We start from the raw sequence: 15399 nt of genomic DNA on the forward strand, positions 1-15399 counted from the left end.
GTCAAACGCTTTCTGGATGTCCAACGAAAGCAACATTCCCCACCTAGGACCCTTACAGTCCCAATCCGACTGGATTGCTGAAATTAAATTTATTACCCTGCGTGTCTGATCAGATGCCTGACGGTTGGGGACAAAACCAGCCTGGTCGGGGTGGATATATTTTGGAAGAAATTAATTTAGTCTGAAAGCTAGTACCTTTGTCAGTATCTTTAGATCTGTATTGATCAGGGAGATTGGGCGATAATTGGCGCAATCTCCATGATCCCGACCCGGTTTTGGTATAACATGTAGATACACTATGTTTTCGTGGTCAGGAATAGTATTTCCCTTCCTTAAATCATTAAAATAGGAACACAAATGCGGAACAAGGATCTCGTTGTATTTCCTATAATAATGGCCAGTGAAGCCATCTGGTCCCGGTGCTTTAGACGGATGTATAGTTTTGATGGCCAGTTTAATTTCTGACTCTGTAAATTCCCCTCCATGCGAGCCTGGGTGAGTCGGGGCAGTTGCACTCGATTTTGCTTTTAAATGTCCTTATTTCTTCTGAGAAATCCTCACTTCCTGTTCTTCTGTCTGTAACTACACACAGTGATGCAAGGCTTTCTCCCTGGTGTGGAGTGTCGTGCTCGACCCCCTCCCCTGGAATACAGGAGAGTCGGCACGCTCTCTACGTAGCAGATAGAGATATGTATTCCAGTGAGGGGTTGAGCACAACACTCCACACCAGGGAGAAAGCCTTGCATTACTGTGTGGAGTTAGACAGAAGAACAGGAAGTGAGGATTTCTCAGAAGAAATAAGGACATTTAAAAGCAAAATGGAAGGATGAGGTAAGTGAAGGAAGGTAAAGGAAGCTATTTAGGAAAAAAAAATTGTACGTTTTTAACCCCTTTAACGGAGGAACTGCCTGCGTTCTAGCAACGCTAGACAGCTTCATTGAGAAGTCTTTTATTCCAGCAATAAAAGAATGCTAGGCAGTTTCATCAGAAAGCTGTCTGCATGCTATCAACTGAAGGATGCCTGGTGGATTCATTAGGAAGCCGTTTGCCTCGTAGCAGCAGGGACTAGCTCGCTGTAATGTTGTGTGCATGTAAATGCTGCTTAAACGCACGTGCACTTTTTACGCAGAATGTTGCTGCTAGCTGTTTCTAGTAAGATATTGCATACTAGTTTTTTCCTAAATGGCTGTCCGCATGAGCCCCATGTATAATAATGGGGTAATTTATTTTTAAATGTATTTTTCTTTGATAATGTAACCCTGTAGCAGCTCATCCAGAAGCTTATGTGATCAGGATACATTTGCAACAAGTTTATCCTTGTATTTTCAACACTTCTTTATGCCCCTTTCACACTTGTCCAACTTGTCCTGTGACTTGGGACTGCAAAATCGCTTGACAAGTCATACCCCATGATTTCCAATGAGTACCATTCATATCTGTGCGATTTCAAGGTAGTACCTGGTCCGACATTGATGCGAGTTGAGGTCCATAGACCTCAAGTTTACACAGACATTCCCTGAAATTACGGCAAAATCGCATTGAATTTTTTTGACAAGTAATTGCATGGTGAGTCTGTTTCCTCTGATTTCCGGTAATTTGATTTACAGTTAACCACTTAAGGACCAGGCCATTTTTCAAACTTGTTTACAACTTAAAATCCTAGAGCATAAAATGGGGGTCATTACAATACTTTGTCACACAGTATTTGTGCAGCGGTCTTACATACGCATTTTTTTTTTTTTTTTTTAAATACACTTAAAAAAAAAAAAGAAAACCGTAAAGTTAGTCCAATTTTTTTTATATATATTGTGAAAGATGTTACGCTGAGTAAATTGATACCCGACATGTCATGCTTCAAAATTGCGCCTGCTTGTGGAATGGTGCCAAACTTTGACCCTTAAAAATCCCGATAGGCTTAAAATTTTCTACGGGTTACCAGTTTACAGAGGAGGTCTAGTGCTAAAATTATTGCTCTTGCTCTAACAATGGTGGAGATACCGCAAGTGTGGTTTGAACACCGTTTACATATGTGGCCGTGACTTTCGTATGCGGTCGTGTCTGTGTACGAGCACAGTGGGACGGACGCTTTAAAAAATTTGTTTTTATGTTTTATTACAATGAATGTAAACATCCAGGATCTCTTTAAAGCGGGGGTTCACCCTATCGACGGGAAATTTTTTTTTTTTTTTTTATTTTACCTTAAAATCAGGCATTGTAGCGCGAGCTACAGTATGCCTGTTCCGAATTTTTTACCGCCGTACTCGCCTTGTAGTCGTCCATCGAAGATACCGGGGAATGGGCGTGCCTATGGAGACGGAGGATGATTGACGGCCGGCTCTGGCGCGTCACGCTTCTCCGGAAATAGCCGAAATAGGCTTGGTCTTCACGACGCGTGCGCATAGCCTGTGCGCAGGCGCCGTGAAGAGCCGAGACCTACTCCGGCTGTCTTCGGGGAGAGTGACGTGCCAGGGCCGGCCGTCAATCATCCTCCCTCTCCATAGGCACGCCCATTCCCCGCGGGAGCCGAAATCTACGATGGACGACTACAAGGTGAGTACGGGGTTAAAAAAATCGGGACAGGCATACTGTAGCTCGCGCTACAATGCCTGTCTCGATGGTAAAATGTGTCGGGGGGGGGGGGGGGTGAACTACCGCTTTAATGAGAGATCTGGGGTCAAAAAGACCTCGGATCTCACATTTAGACTTAAATGCAATAAAAAAATAAAATGTATATACTTTTTTTTTTTTTTTTCCAATAATAAAAAGATTCCCCTTTTAAGTCCATTGGGCGGAAGTGATGTTTGATGTCGCTTCTGTCATCCAAAGGTATGGACCCGAGTCCATACTCCATGCCTCACAGGAGAAAGAACCTGATCGTCTCCGCCGCTACTGACAGCTTCGGTAAGCGGCGGAGATGACTGGAACACAGCAGGAAAGGGAGCATTTTAATGAGTAAAATATATTTGATCCTCTATCAATTGGCAAGCTTTCTGGCTCCCAGGTGTCTTTTTATACAAGTAACAAGCTTGAGATTATTTCAGCTTGTTGGTTGTATAAAAGACACATGTCCACAGAAGCAATCAATCAGATTCCAATCTCTCCACCATGGCCAAGATTAAAGAGCTGTCCAAGGATGTCAGGGAAAAGATTTTAGACCTACACGAGGCTGGAATGGGCTACAAGACCATCGCCAAGCAGCTTAGTGAGAGGGTGACAACAGTTGGGGCAATTATTCGTAAATGGAAGAAACACAAAATAACTGTCAATCTCCCTCGGTCTGTGGCTCAAAGCAAGATCTCACCTCGTGGCATTTCATTGATCATAAGAACGGTGAGGAATCAGCCCAGAACTGCACAGGAGAATCTTGTCGATGATCTCAAGGCAGCTGGGACCATAGTCGCCAAGAAAACAATTGGTAACACACTACGCAGTGAAGGATTGAAATCTTTCAGCGTCTGCTAGGTCCCCCTGCTCACGAAAGCACACATACAGGACCGTCTGAAGTTTGATGATGAACATCTGAATGATTCAGAGGAGAACTGGGTGAAAGTGTTGTGATCAGATGAAACCAAAATCAAGCTCTTTGGCATCAACTTAACTCACCGTTTTCTGAGGAGGAATACTGCCTAGGACTCCAAGAACACCATCCCCATCGTCAAACATGGACGTGGACACATTATGCTTTGAGGGGTGTTTTTCTGCTAAGGAAACAGAAAAACTTCACTGCATAAAAGGGACGAATGTACCGTAAAATCTTGGGTGAGAACCTCCTTCCCTCAGCCAGGGCAATAAAAATGGGTCATGGATGGGTATTCCAGCATGACAATGACCCAAAACACACAGCCATGACAACAAAGGAGAGTGGCTCAAGAAGAAGCACATTAAGGTCCTGGCGTGGCCTAGCCAGTCTCCAGACCTTAATCCTATAGAAAATAGAGGGAGTTGAAGATTTGAGTTACCAAACGTCTGCCTCAAAACCTTGATGACTTGGAGAGGATCTGAAAAGAGGAGTCGGACAAAATCCCTACTGAGATGTGTGCAAACCTGGTGGCCAATTACAAGAAACGTATGACCTCTGTGATTGCCAACCAGGATTTTTCCACCATGTACGAAGTCATGTTTTACGAAGGGGTCAAACACGTTTTTGTATAGCTACCTCTTCCAATGCAAGGACCTTATATTGGAGCAAATATCCATTGAATGTGATTTGTTATTGTATTATGAATGTTATAAATGTAATAACTGATAATGCTTAGAGCTAGAGCGTCAATTCAAGGTTATCTATTAATTTGACGGTTTTGTTTGCTTATTTTCAGGATGATGTGGGCAGCTGGCGCTGTAGCTGCAATGTCTAGTATCACATTCCCTGCAGTAAGTGCTCTAATTTCCCGCAATGCTGAAGCAGATCAGCAAGGTAGGTTTCATGGTCAGGCCGCAATGTCTGTTACATAAATTGTGAGGATAATGAGAATGAAATTGCATTTTTTAGTTAAAAGACTGCGTCATATTTGCTGAAGAAGATTGCATTTTCCTAGCACATACATGTAAATAGTATACTGATGATTAATATTTATGATGATGAGTCCCCAAATTTTCTTACTAATATAGATGTGTGTCATTACAGCATCTTTTTTTGTGGTCAGTGTAACACAACTATATTCTTCAGACGTTATTTAACCACTTAAGACCCGGACCTTTAGGCAGCTAAAGGATCTGGCCAGTTGTTTGCGATTCAGGCACTGCGTCGCTTTAACTGACAATTGCACGTGCGACGTGGCTCCCAAATAAAATTGGCGTCCTTTTTTTCCCCACTAGTAGAGCTTTGTTTTGATGGTATTTGATCACCTCTGCGGTTTTTATTTTTTGCGCTATAAACAAAAATAGAGCGACAATTTTGAAAAAATTAAATATTTTTTACTTTTTTTCTATAATAAATACCCCCCCCCCCCCCCAAAAAAAAATATATATATATATATATATATATATATATATATATATATATATAAAAAATCCTCCGTTTAGGCCGATATGTATTCTTCTACATATTTTTGGTAAAAAAAATCGCAATAAGCGTTTATCGATTGGTTTGCGCAAAATGTATTCGTTTACAAAATAGGGGATAGTTTTATTGCATTTTTATAAAAAATAAATTTAACTACTAATGGCGGTGATCAGCGATTTTTTTTCATGACTGCGACATTATGGCGGACAATTTTGACACATTTTTTGGCACCATTGTCATTTTCACAGCAAAAAATGTATTAAAAATGCATTGTTTACTGTGAAAATGACAATTGCAGTTTGGGAGTTAACCACAAAGGGGCGCTGAAGGGGTTAAGTGTGTTCTCATCTGTGTTTCTAACTGTAGGGGGGTGTGGCTGTAGGTGTGACGTCATTGATTGTGTTTCCTTATGAAAGGGAACACGCGATCAATGACAGCGCCACAGTGAAGAACGAGGAAGCTGTGTTTACACACAGCTCTCCCCGTTCTTCAGCTCCGGGGACAGATCGCGGGACTCAAACGGCACGACCCCACGGCTGGGCTTAAAGGGCCACGTACAGGTACGTGGATGTGCCCAGCCGTGCCATTCTGCCGACGTATATCGGCGTGAAGGGGTCCTTAAATGGTTAAATACAACAATAACTATGGTAATTGGTAGCAACTGTTAAAATAGTAGTGTTTTTCCAAGCCTCAGGGATGTAATAGCCAACTTCTGCTTTCTTTTAACATTTGCAGTAGAAATTCATCAACAACTCCTTTTGAACTCCAGTCTGCAAAAGCTGAATCAGAACTTTTGAGTAACAGCTAAATGCATTTATTAGAAATATGTTAGCTGCTATAAGATTTGCAGTTGTGTTCATTTAGTTTTTCAGGCATCCTTGCCATACAGTGAGTTTGCTGACATTACTGCATTTAGGCAGATTTACTTGGGAACTAGACTGCCCTCAGCATTCTGAATTAATAAAGACAATTGGTGACTCAGGAATCCAGTTTTGGAATTGGGTCTTTCATTCCCATCTGGAGAAGAGTCTTGGGTCTCCTGCTGGTGCAGAGGATGTAGTGACCTTTTCTCCTGATTAACATCCTTGAATTTTGAGGAATTTGGCTATCTCTGCAGCGCAGGACCATCCTCTTGAAAATATATTCTACTTGGATTTAGTTAGGCAATGCCACATCAATTATTAGGAAGAATCCAGAAGTCTTGCCACAACAAGGGAAGTAGATCAGATACTGTCCTTGGCCTGTTCTTGCTTTGTCTGTTGTGTACATTCCGAGCATACACATTTGGAAGGCAGACTTCCTCAGCCGAAAAATTATTCAGACCCACGAAAGTTGTCCATACATCCAGTGGTGTTCAGGACCTGTGTTGCAGGAGGTGGATTGCTGGATGTGAACCTTCACGTTTCCAGCTTCAACAACAAACTGGCCAGATTTGTCTCTGTCGTCTTCTTACAGGGATCCTCTAGCGGAAACGGTGCTGGTTGTGTGGGATCAATACATCCTGCCTTTTAAAGGGGTTGTAAAGGTTTGTTTTTTATTTTCTAAATAGGTTCCTTTGGCTAGTGCATTGTTGGTTCACTTACCTTTTTCCTTCGATTTTCCTTCTAAATGTTTTTTTAAATTCTTTGTCTGAATTTCTCAATTCCTGTTTCTCCTCAGTAAGCTGTTCTGGCTGACTAACCCCCAGTAAGAACATGGGGGCAAGCTTACTAAGGAAAAAACGGGAAGTGAGAAATTCAGACAAAAAAAAAAAAACATTTTGAAGAGAAATGGAAGGAAAAGGTAAGTGAACCAACAATGCACTAGCTTAAAGGAACCTATTTAGAAAATAGAAAACAAACCTTTACAACCCCTTTAAAATGTCTTTCTCATCTGTTTTTCAGGATTGAGGTGGAAGATATGCCACCGATCTGCATTGCTCTGGACTAGTCCAATTGGTTGGGGTTTGCCTTCATGATAAGACTCTTCTTGGACACCCTTTTGGGCTATACCAGATTGTTAGGTTATTTTTTCTTAAGGACTGATTTTACCATCCTGCTACAGGGTTGCTGACTTCAACAACATGAATATTAAAGCCCTTGTGTTGAGACACTGGGCGTCTCTGAATCCATGATTCCTACATTGCTAAAAGGTAGGAAGGCTACTTTACATGCAAGGTCTTTCTGTATGTGGAGATAGTTATTCTGCACAGTTCTCCCGTAAGAGGCAGTATAATTTTGAAAAGTAAAGACTTTGTGTCCCTCAGTGGACTTCCAAGAAAATAATTTTATAGGGAATACAAAAATCCTGTTTTTTCTTCCACTGCAGGTGTTGCACAAGGTATGGTGACTGGCATTCGAGGTTTATGCAATGGCCTGGGACCAGCACTGTATGGCTTTGTTTTCTTTCTCTTCCACGTTGAGCTTGGAGGATTAGTGCCAGTACCTAGCACTGAAGACAAGACCACCAGTAAGGATCCCATTGAGGAAGTAAGTAAATCTCTCCACATGCAATAATTCTATGAGGTATCACAAACCAGCTTGTTATGATGCACATACATCTAGATACATGCAGTGTGTTGGTGAACCTAGAAGACAACTGTACTCTGAGTGTCTTGACCACACAGGGTTAGGCCACATTAGAGTTGCCCACGCTTAAACACAGCTTGATTTATTGTTCTAAAGAGATGATGAATGTTTTCCATCTTTGTGCACAGTTATTGTACCACTCTGTTTTGATCTGTGTAGGTAAGGGATGCTGTGTAAAATCTACATTAAAAACAGAATGCAATGATTTGCAAATCTCATAAACCCATATTTTATTCACAAAAGAAAATATTAAACACATTGGATGCTTAAAGGAGAAGTACAGTCAAAGCGCCTTTGGCTGTACCTCTTCTGTGGATCACAGGAGTGCAGTTAATTCTCTGCACACCTGTGACATACTTTCAGCAGGCAGTGGGCTGAAATCCGCTGTTGTGTGATGGTAACAAAGGTGGCTCAGGCTGGGTAAAGATCGCAACCATTTTGTAAGAATTATTTCTCTCTGACAATTGCGGCGATACCTTACATGTGTGATTTGAACACCGTTTAAATTTGCGGGCGTGACTTGTGTATGCATTTTCTTTTTTGTGCGAGCACGCGGGGACACAAGTTATTATAATTTTTTATTTTTTTTACAGGTACAATGTAAAAAAAAATCACTTTTATTGCTGTCACAAGGAATGTAAACATCCCTTGTGACAGTAAAAGGTGGTGACACGTATTCTTTATAGAGGGATTGGGGGTCTAACAGACCCCCCAATCCCTCTTTTGCGCTTACAGTATTCCCGATCTGAATACTTTTTATTTTTATTTTTTTTTTTTTTATCAGCGCAGGAAGTGACGACGTGACCTTTCTTCCCGGGATTTTACCTCTGAGACCTGATAAGAGCCGAAACCCGGCTTTGTTCAGGTCTCAGCCTAGCCGGCAGACGCGATGGCTGGTGGCTCAGGTATCCCGGGTGGGATGGGAGGCCTGAGAAGAGCGGCGGAAGGTGGTGGGTGGAAGGGGCGTCCCCTCCTGCTCCTTTAGGCCAACAGCCAAGCGGCTTTTAGTCGCATCGGTTGTTATCACTAATGAGTCAATCGCTGGTTCTAAAAAAAAAAATTGAAGGGGTTAAAATTACCTTAATTATTTTCTTGTAATGGTAAATTTCTCAGTTTTAACATTTTATTTTTTTCTGTTGTGAACAAAGTATGGGTTGGTAAGAATTTCATATCATTGTCTTATGTTTGTATGTAGATTTTACACAGCCTTCCAACTTTTTTGGCATTAGGGTTGTATATTTTAATTGATAACTACATTTTAATACACAATAATCATTGAGGCTATGGGTTTGTGCATTTTCTCTTCCTACCCCCTTTCAGGCACATACAGTATTTTTTCAACATTATTCAGTGAAAAATATCTGCCTATCTTTGGGTATAATCACATGCATGCTGGGGCAACATTAATATCTAGTAACTCGACAGCCAGCTTGGTTAGATATATAATATGACCTCTACAAAAGATAACCTATTTAGTTCTTATTCCTATCCACATTTACTTATACGTTTGTGGCTAAGCAGAGATTATCCAATCTTTTTGAGAGCTCAGACTGTAAAGGCCAAGTCAGTCTATTAATGAATCCAACAAGCAATATCTGGGACATCTAATGTACTAAATTATGTGGTTTATTAGAGTACTAACAGAGTGATAAAATGTGTTTTCAAGGCAAAGTTCTACATTGGATGTACTGCAGCAAAACTTCACGTATTCCACTGTTTCTGCATCTTCAAATTTATTTTTGAGTCAGCGAAAAACATTACTGAACTTGATGAATCACTTCTGCTGAGACTTGTTGGTGCTTCATGCATGGTGAAATTGTCACACAGCTGTTGCCAACTTTATTATTGGCTGCAGTTGTGCACTTCCAAATGTGAGTGAAGCTTCAGCCACTTGGGCTGAGCATTTGTGCTTGAAGTACAGGTGAAACTCGAAAAATTTGAATATCCTGCAAAAGTTCATTTATTTCACTAATGCAACTTTAAAAGGTGAAACTAATATATGAGATAGACTCATTACATGCAAAGCGAGATAGTTCAAGCCTGATTTGTCATAATTGTAATGATTATTGCTTACAGCTCATGAAAGCCCCAAATCCACAATCTCAGAAAATTAGAACATTGCATGCAATCAATAAAACAAAGAATGTAAATAGATCAATATCGGACCTCTGAAAAGTATAAGCATGCACGTGTACTCAGTACTTGGTTTGGGTCCCTTTTACAGCAATTACTGCCTCAATATGGCATGGAAGCTATCAGCCTGTGGCACTGCTGAGGTGTTATGGAAGACCATGATGCTTCAATAGCGGCCTTCAGCTCTTCTGCATTGTTTGGTCTCATGTCTCTCATCTTTCTCTTTGCAATGCCCCATAGATTCTCTATGGGGTTCAAGTCAGGCGGGTTTGCTGGCCAATCAAGCACAGTGATTCCACGGTCATTGAACCAGGTTTTGGTGCTTTTGGCAGTGTGGACAGGTGCCAAGTCCTACTGGAAAATTAAGTCAGCATCCCCATAGAGCTAGTCTGTGGAAGGAAGCATGAAGTGCTCCAAAATCTCCTGGTAGACGACTGCGTTGACCCTGGACTTGAAGCACAGTGGACCAACACCAGCAGATGAAATGACAGACAGATGACAAATCAACACAGGCTGTGGAAACTTCACACTGAACCTCAAGCATCTTGCAGTGTGTGCCTCTCCATTCTTCCTCCATACTCTGGCTTTTTGGTTTCCAAATGAGATGCAAAATTTGCTCATCAGAAAAGAGGACTTTGGACCACTGAGCAACAGACCAGGTCTGTTATTCTTTAGCCCAGGTAAGACGCTTCAGATGTTGTTTGTTGTTCAGGCATGGCTTGACAAGAGGAATAAGACATTTGAAGCCCATGTCCAGGATCTGTCTGTGTGTGGTGGCTCTTGATGCACTGACTCCATCCTCAGCCCACTCCTTGTGAAAGTCCCCAACACTTTTTAATGTCCTTTTCCTGACAATCCTCTCCAGGCTGCGGTCATCCCTGCTGCTTGTGCACCCTTTTCTTTCACACGTTTCCCTTCCACATAACTTTCTATTAATGTGCTTTGATACAGCACTTTGGGAACATCCAACTTCTTTTTCAATTAGCTTTTGAGGCTTTCCCTCCTTATGTCATTCTTTCCCATGATTGTGATTCCTACTGAACCAGACTGAGAGACCATTTAAAGGCTCAATAACCCTTTGCAGGTGTTATGGCTTAATTAGCTGATTAGAGTGGGACAATTTGAGCCTAGAATATTGCACCTTTTCACAATATTCTAATTTTCTGAGCTTGTGGATTTGGGGTTTTCATGAGCTGTAAGCCATAATTATCACAATTATGACAAATCACGGCTTGAACTATCTTTCTTTGCATGTAATGAGTCTATCTCATATATTAGTTTCACCTTTTTAGTTGAGTTAGTGAAATAAATGAACTTTTGCAGGATATTCAAATTTTTCGAGTTTCACCTGTACATATGTGCTTGCTTCATTCAGTTCACTTGCTTTCCCCTTGACTGGACTGACCACCTCCAAAACTCTGCATGCATTTGTTCTAACACAACATTTTTTAGGTCTTGATCATTTTGTTTTCATTCACAGGGAGCAATCATTCCAGGACCACCATTTTTATTTGGAGCAGTTGCTGTTCTCCTTGCTTTCATGGTTGCCTTGTTCATACCTGAACACAGCAGTCACTCCGCCAAAAATAATGCTGGTGGAAAGCACACTATTAGCAACCCACAGACAAATAACACAGACCGCAGCAGTGACGAGGATATAGAACCACTGTTACAAGACACCAGCGTGTGACTGTTTTCTGAGTTCTCCCTTGACGACACCTTGAGGAGGAAGCTAAGCGAATGTACCAAACTCTGCTGAAAATAAAGAACAGAAAAATGAACATTTCTACATTGGACCTCCATGCAGACACTAGGAAGTCTGTCACGGTTTCATTTTGTTATTTCTTGTCTAAAATATTGGTCAATGTTACCTATTCACTGCATGGGAGGTTGCATGTGTAGCAGAAATCTCCAGCAGTAAGCAGCTAAAGGTTTGAGATTGTGATATTTTTTTTTGTTTATGCTACCTCAAACCTTGTCATTGCATTTTATATTGACGGTTGGGAAAAAAATAGATATTGCGGTGACAAAGCATTGACCTCTGAAAGGTACCATATGCAATGAGAGCTGGTGTTGATACACCTTACAGTGCCTGCTAGTACATTTCCATTCTTTTCTTTGTTGGAGAAATGTGGGAGAAGACTTGGTTTTGCCTTTCTTGCTGCATATTCTGAGTAGCCTTGTCTCCTGGACTGCAGTTATCAATAATCTGTTTACAGAGACACTAGTCTTATGATGAATACGTTGCTGCAGGAATTTCCAAACCACCATTCTCTCTTTACCAGCAAACCATCAGACATATCTCGATAATTCTTGGTAGGTCAGAACAATCAAACTGCAGCTGTATTTGCCCAGTAGCTAAACCTGTATGTTAAAGCCTACTTCAGCTGAACTTGATATTGTAAGGCGGAGAAAGTAACTTCATCAGCTTTGTAAATAGTATTTATTACTTTTTGTTACATTATGTTTGTACACATTTTTCCATTTGAGTCCTTGGGGACTATTCCAAAATGGCTTGTTGGTGTGATGGAAGTGTAGGTACAGCTGCTTTTACAGAATGTTTGTCATAGCGAATATAAATATAGGATGTTTCACCACCATACATCAAGCACATTTTCAACAATTATCTTTGGACTAAAAAGATAGATCAAGACATTCTGTAAGATCAGATAGGTAGTCTATTTAATTTACACGGTTTATTATTCAATGCACTGCCTTTGAATATCAAATTTGTCAGAGTAAGAAGTCAAGCTTTAACTATATTTTCTTTATTCTTTAGTACAGTGATGGTGAACCTTGGCACCCCAGATGTTTTGGAACTACATTTCCCATGATGCTCACGCACTGTGCAATGTAGAGCAGCATCATGGGAAAGGTAGTTCCAAAACCTGTGGGGTTCCATGGTTCGCCATCACTGCTTTAGTATGTTGTCCCTTTCATCTGTGTTTAGTATGTTGCCATGTTCTCGGTCTTATCAAGTGTGTGTTTATACAGAAAACGATTATATATATCTAAAAATGTCACAAATCTAGCAGCAGTATACTACAAAACCTGGTAATGTAATATCTAATGAAATGATGACAAAAATGTGTTTGCTATAAGGTGCTTTCTTGAATTTTCTAGCTGCTGATATGTGATTTCGCCGGTATGGGCAGTTTTTATACATCTGTCCCCACTGTGCTGTCACATACATTACACACAAAATAGAGCAGACAACTGGATCATTGACTTATTTATATACAGTACATGCAATTGCCAATTAGAATATTGTTTCAGCTAGGGTATTATGAAAAAAAAATCTCCAGCATCCGCCCAAAATTGGCTAAAATAAGAAAATAAATCTCTTTAATAAATATCTTAATAAAACACATATTAAATAAACTCAAATTAAAAACATAATATTGGTGTTTGCAGAGGTACATTTCACCAAGAAGCTGAAAGTTTCTTTCTGGTCTGGCAACCAGCCTTATACAAGTTATCAATATATTGGTTTACTAGGAACAGATAGGCCTTTTATTGGTATATAAGAATTGGTAATCTATTCATTTACAGTAAAAAAAAAAAAAAATGGGGGGTTTTGTCATATTTTCTACAAACTAGTTAAATCCCTAAAAAAATGTAAACGGTTATAACAGTACCAATATTTCATTGGGGTGGGAGGAAGTAGGAGAAAACTATATATTTTTATATATTTGCTTGAGAAGGCTGTTTCTTCAGGGGGATTGACATTTTTGTTAGAGAATCCAGTGTAAAGAATTTATAGAGAATCACTGTAAAGAGTTTGTAACCGAAACATCCAAATATCATTGTTTACATAGAATAACAGGCAGAAAAGGCTTGATACAAGTCTTTTTTGCACTGCAATCTAAAGGGGATGAGATGTCTGAGGGCGCACAGGGTTTTTTCCTAAAACAAAAAGTGCACAGGATGAGCTAAGGCAGGCAATATATTATGCCATTTTATTTCCATCAACACTGGTTAAAGGAAAGAAAATTGCTTGATTCCCCTATTTATAGTTGGTGTTGATGTAGCGCTATTGTGTTCTGCCAGCAGGGAGCATGAGGAGTCCTCCCCACCTGCAGAATACAAAGATCACTGCTGGCTGCTATAGCCACGGGCAGTGATCTGGTGAAAAATAAATAAAACGGACAGGTTGGTTGTACTGAAGTTGTTCAGTGGATCAACTTCAATGCAACGAGCCTGTCCACAGATGGATCGAAATGTATCTAGTTCCTACCCAGTCTATGCCCAGTTTTAGACTGGTGGTCCTGTCATAAGGTTTCAAAATAAAATTCTCAGTAGTGCTCTGTTTTGGCCCAAAAGCCACTAATATCAGTTGTATTTTTTTGGTTTCTGTGGTGTTTTTTTTCGTTTTTAGTGCATAGTTTGAGTTGTATCACCATCATTAATTTTGTTGCACCATATTTTCAGTATGGTATTTCTTTAGCAAAATTTGCTAAATTTGCAATTCTCCTTATAAGAAAAAAGCTTGAACTGCATCCCAGCTGAACTCCCGTTGTGTTAAAATTAATGAGAAGACACATAAAGAATGTATTGTTTTCAGCCAGTTTGAGCAGAACTACAGTCTAGAATAAGAGGAACTGTAAAGCACAATTTCTGTCCAGTATAATACAGTCACGGCTAAAGCATTGCTACCCTCCACATTTTCCCAATGATTTCCTCACAACCAGAACGGGTTTGTAGTAAAAAAGTTGAAACAAATAAAAGTATAGGACACCTGCCATGCTTTATTGCAAAAGGCAGTGGTTCTCAACCTCCGTTCTCAAGTACCCCCCCCCCCCCCCCCAACAAGAAAAGCCATGTTTTGGGAATTTTGCTTAGATAAAATACTGTAGCTGTCCAAAATAAGCCATTGACTGATTTAAATCACCTGTGCTAGATGGAGGGGAAACCTGTAAACATGGCCTGTTGGGGATATTTGAGGACTGAGGTTGAGAACCACTGACATAAGGCAGACACTTTGCTTTTGCTCTTTGAATATTGTTGTAAATAATAAATAAAATTGCATGGACAGAATGTTTTGGTTCCCCACCCTAATATTTTGTATTATAGAAATCTAAGGCAATCTTTTTTTTTTCTTTTTTTCTAACTGTAAGTTTCAACTCTTTGCAAAATATGCTTTTGGATTCAAATCATATTTCAAAGGGCAACTTTAGAATAGTATGTTTTGGCCATTATCCTGGAGGACTATGACAGAACCATGTTTATAATACTGGAAATTATACTGTAGAATGTCTTGATAATGTTTTGATTACACAGTAACCTGCGCAGATTCAAAGGAATCTGGTGTTAGAGGAAAGAAACTCCAATTTTTTTTTCTGTCCAAAACATTCTTACTGTATACCAGGGGTGTCAAATGCAATTTGCTTGTGGGCCACATCAGCATTATGGTTGCCCTCAAAGGGCCGGTTGTATCAGCACCACACCCCCTTTACATCAGATGTCATGAGCCCCCAACCATCAGAAGTCGAGCACCCCCCCACTATCCCTTACATCAGCCCCCCCCCCCTTTCCTTGTGCTGCTGTCAGGAGGGCTGGACAGAGAAGCATATAGTGGAGGAGTCCTGTCCTCTTAGCTGCTGACTGCTCAGACCAGGTGGGGGCAGAGACAAGGGGGGTGTGAGGGCCACATGAAGTGACCTTGAGGGCCGGTTTCGGCCCGCCGGCCTTGTGTTT

At 40.6% G+C, this 15399-nt stretch overlaps 1 protein-coding gene across 1 annotated transcript in view; it reads left to right on the plus strand.

Moving 5' to 3' along the window:
- Positions 1–14739, plus strand: part of LOC120941668 (hippocampus abundant transcript 1 protein-like) — a 117206-nt gene extending 102467 nt beyond the window's left edge. The window contains exons 10-12 of the mRNA XM_040355207.1: positions 4317–4414; positions 7310–7470; positions 11183–14739. Of these exons, the coding sequence (XP_040211141.1) occupies positions 4317–4414; positions 7310–7470; positions 11183–11392 (469 nt within the window). The 3' untranslated portion in view covers positions 11393–14739. The remainder of the gene's footprint in view (positions 1–4316; positions 4415–7309; positions 7471–11182) is intronic.
- Positions 14740–15399: the final 660 nt, after the last annotated feature.

This window comes from Rana temporaria, chromosome 1, assembly GCF_905171775.1.
Source record: "Rana temporaria chromosome 1, aRanTem1.1, whole genome shotgun sequence".
NCBI lineage: Eukaryota > Metazoa > Chordata > Amphibia > Anura > Ranidae > Rana > Rana temporaria.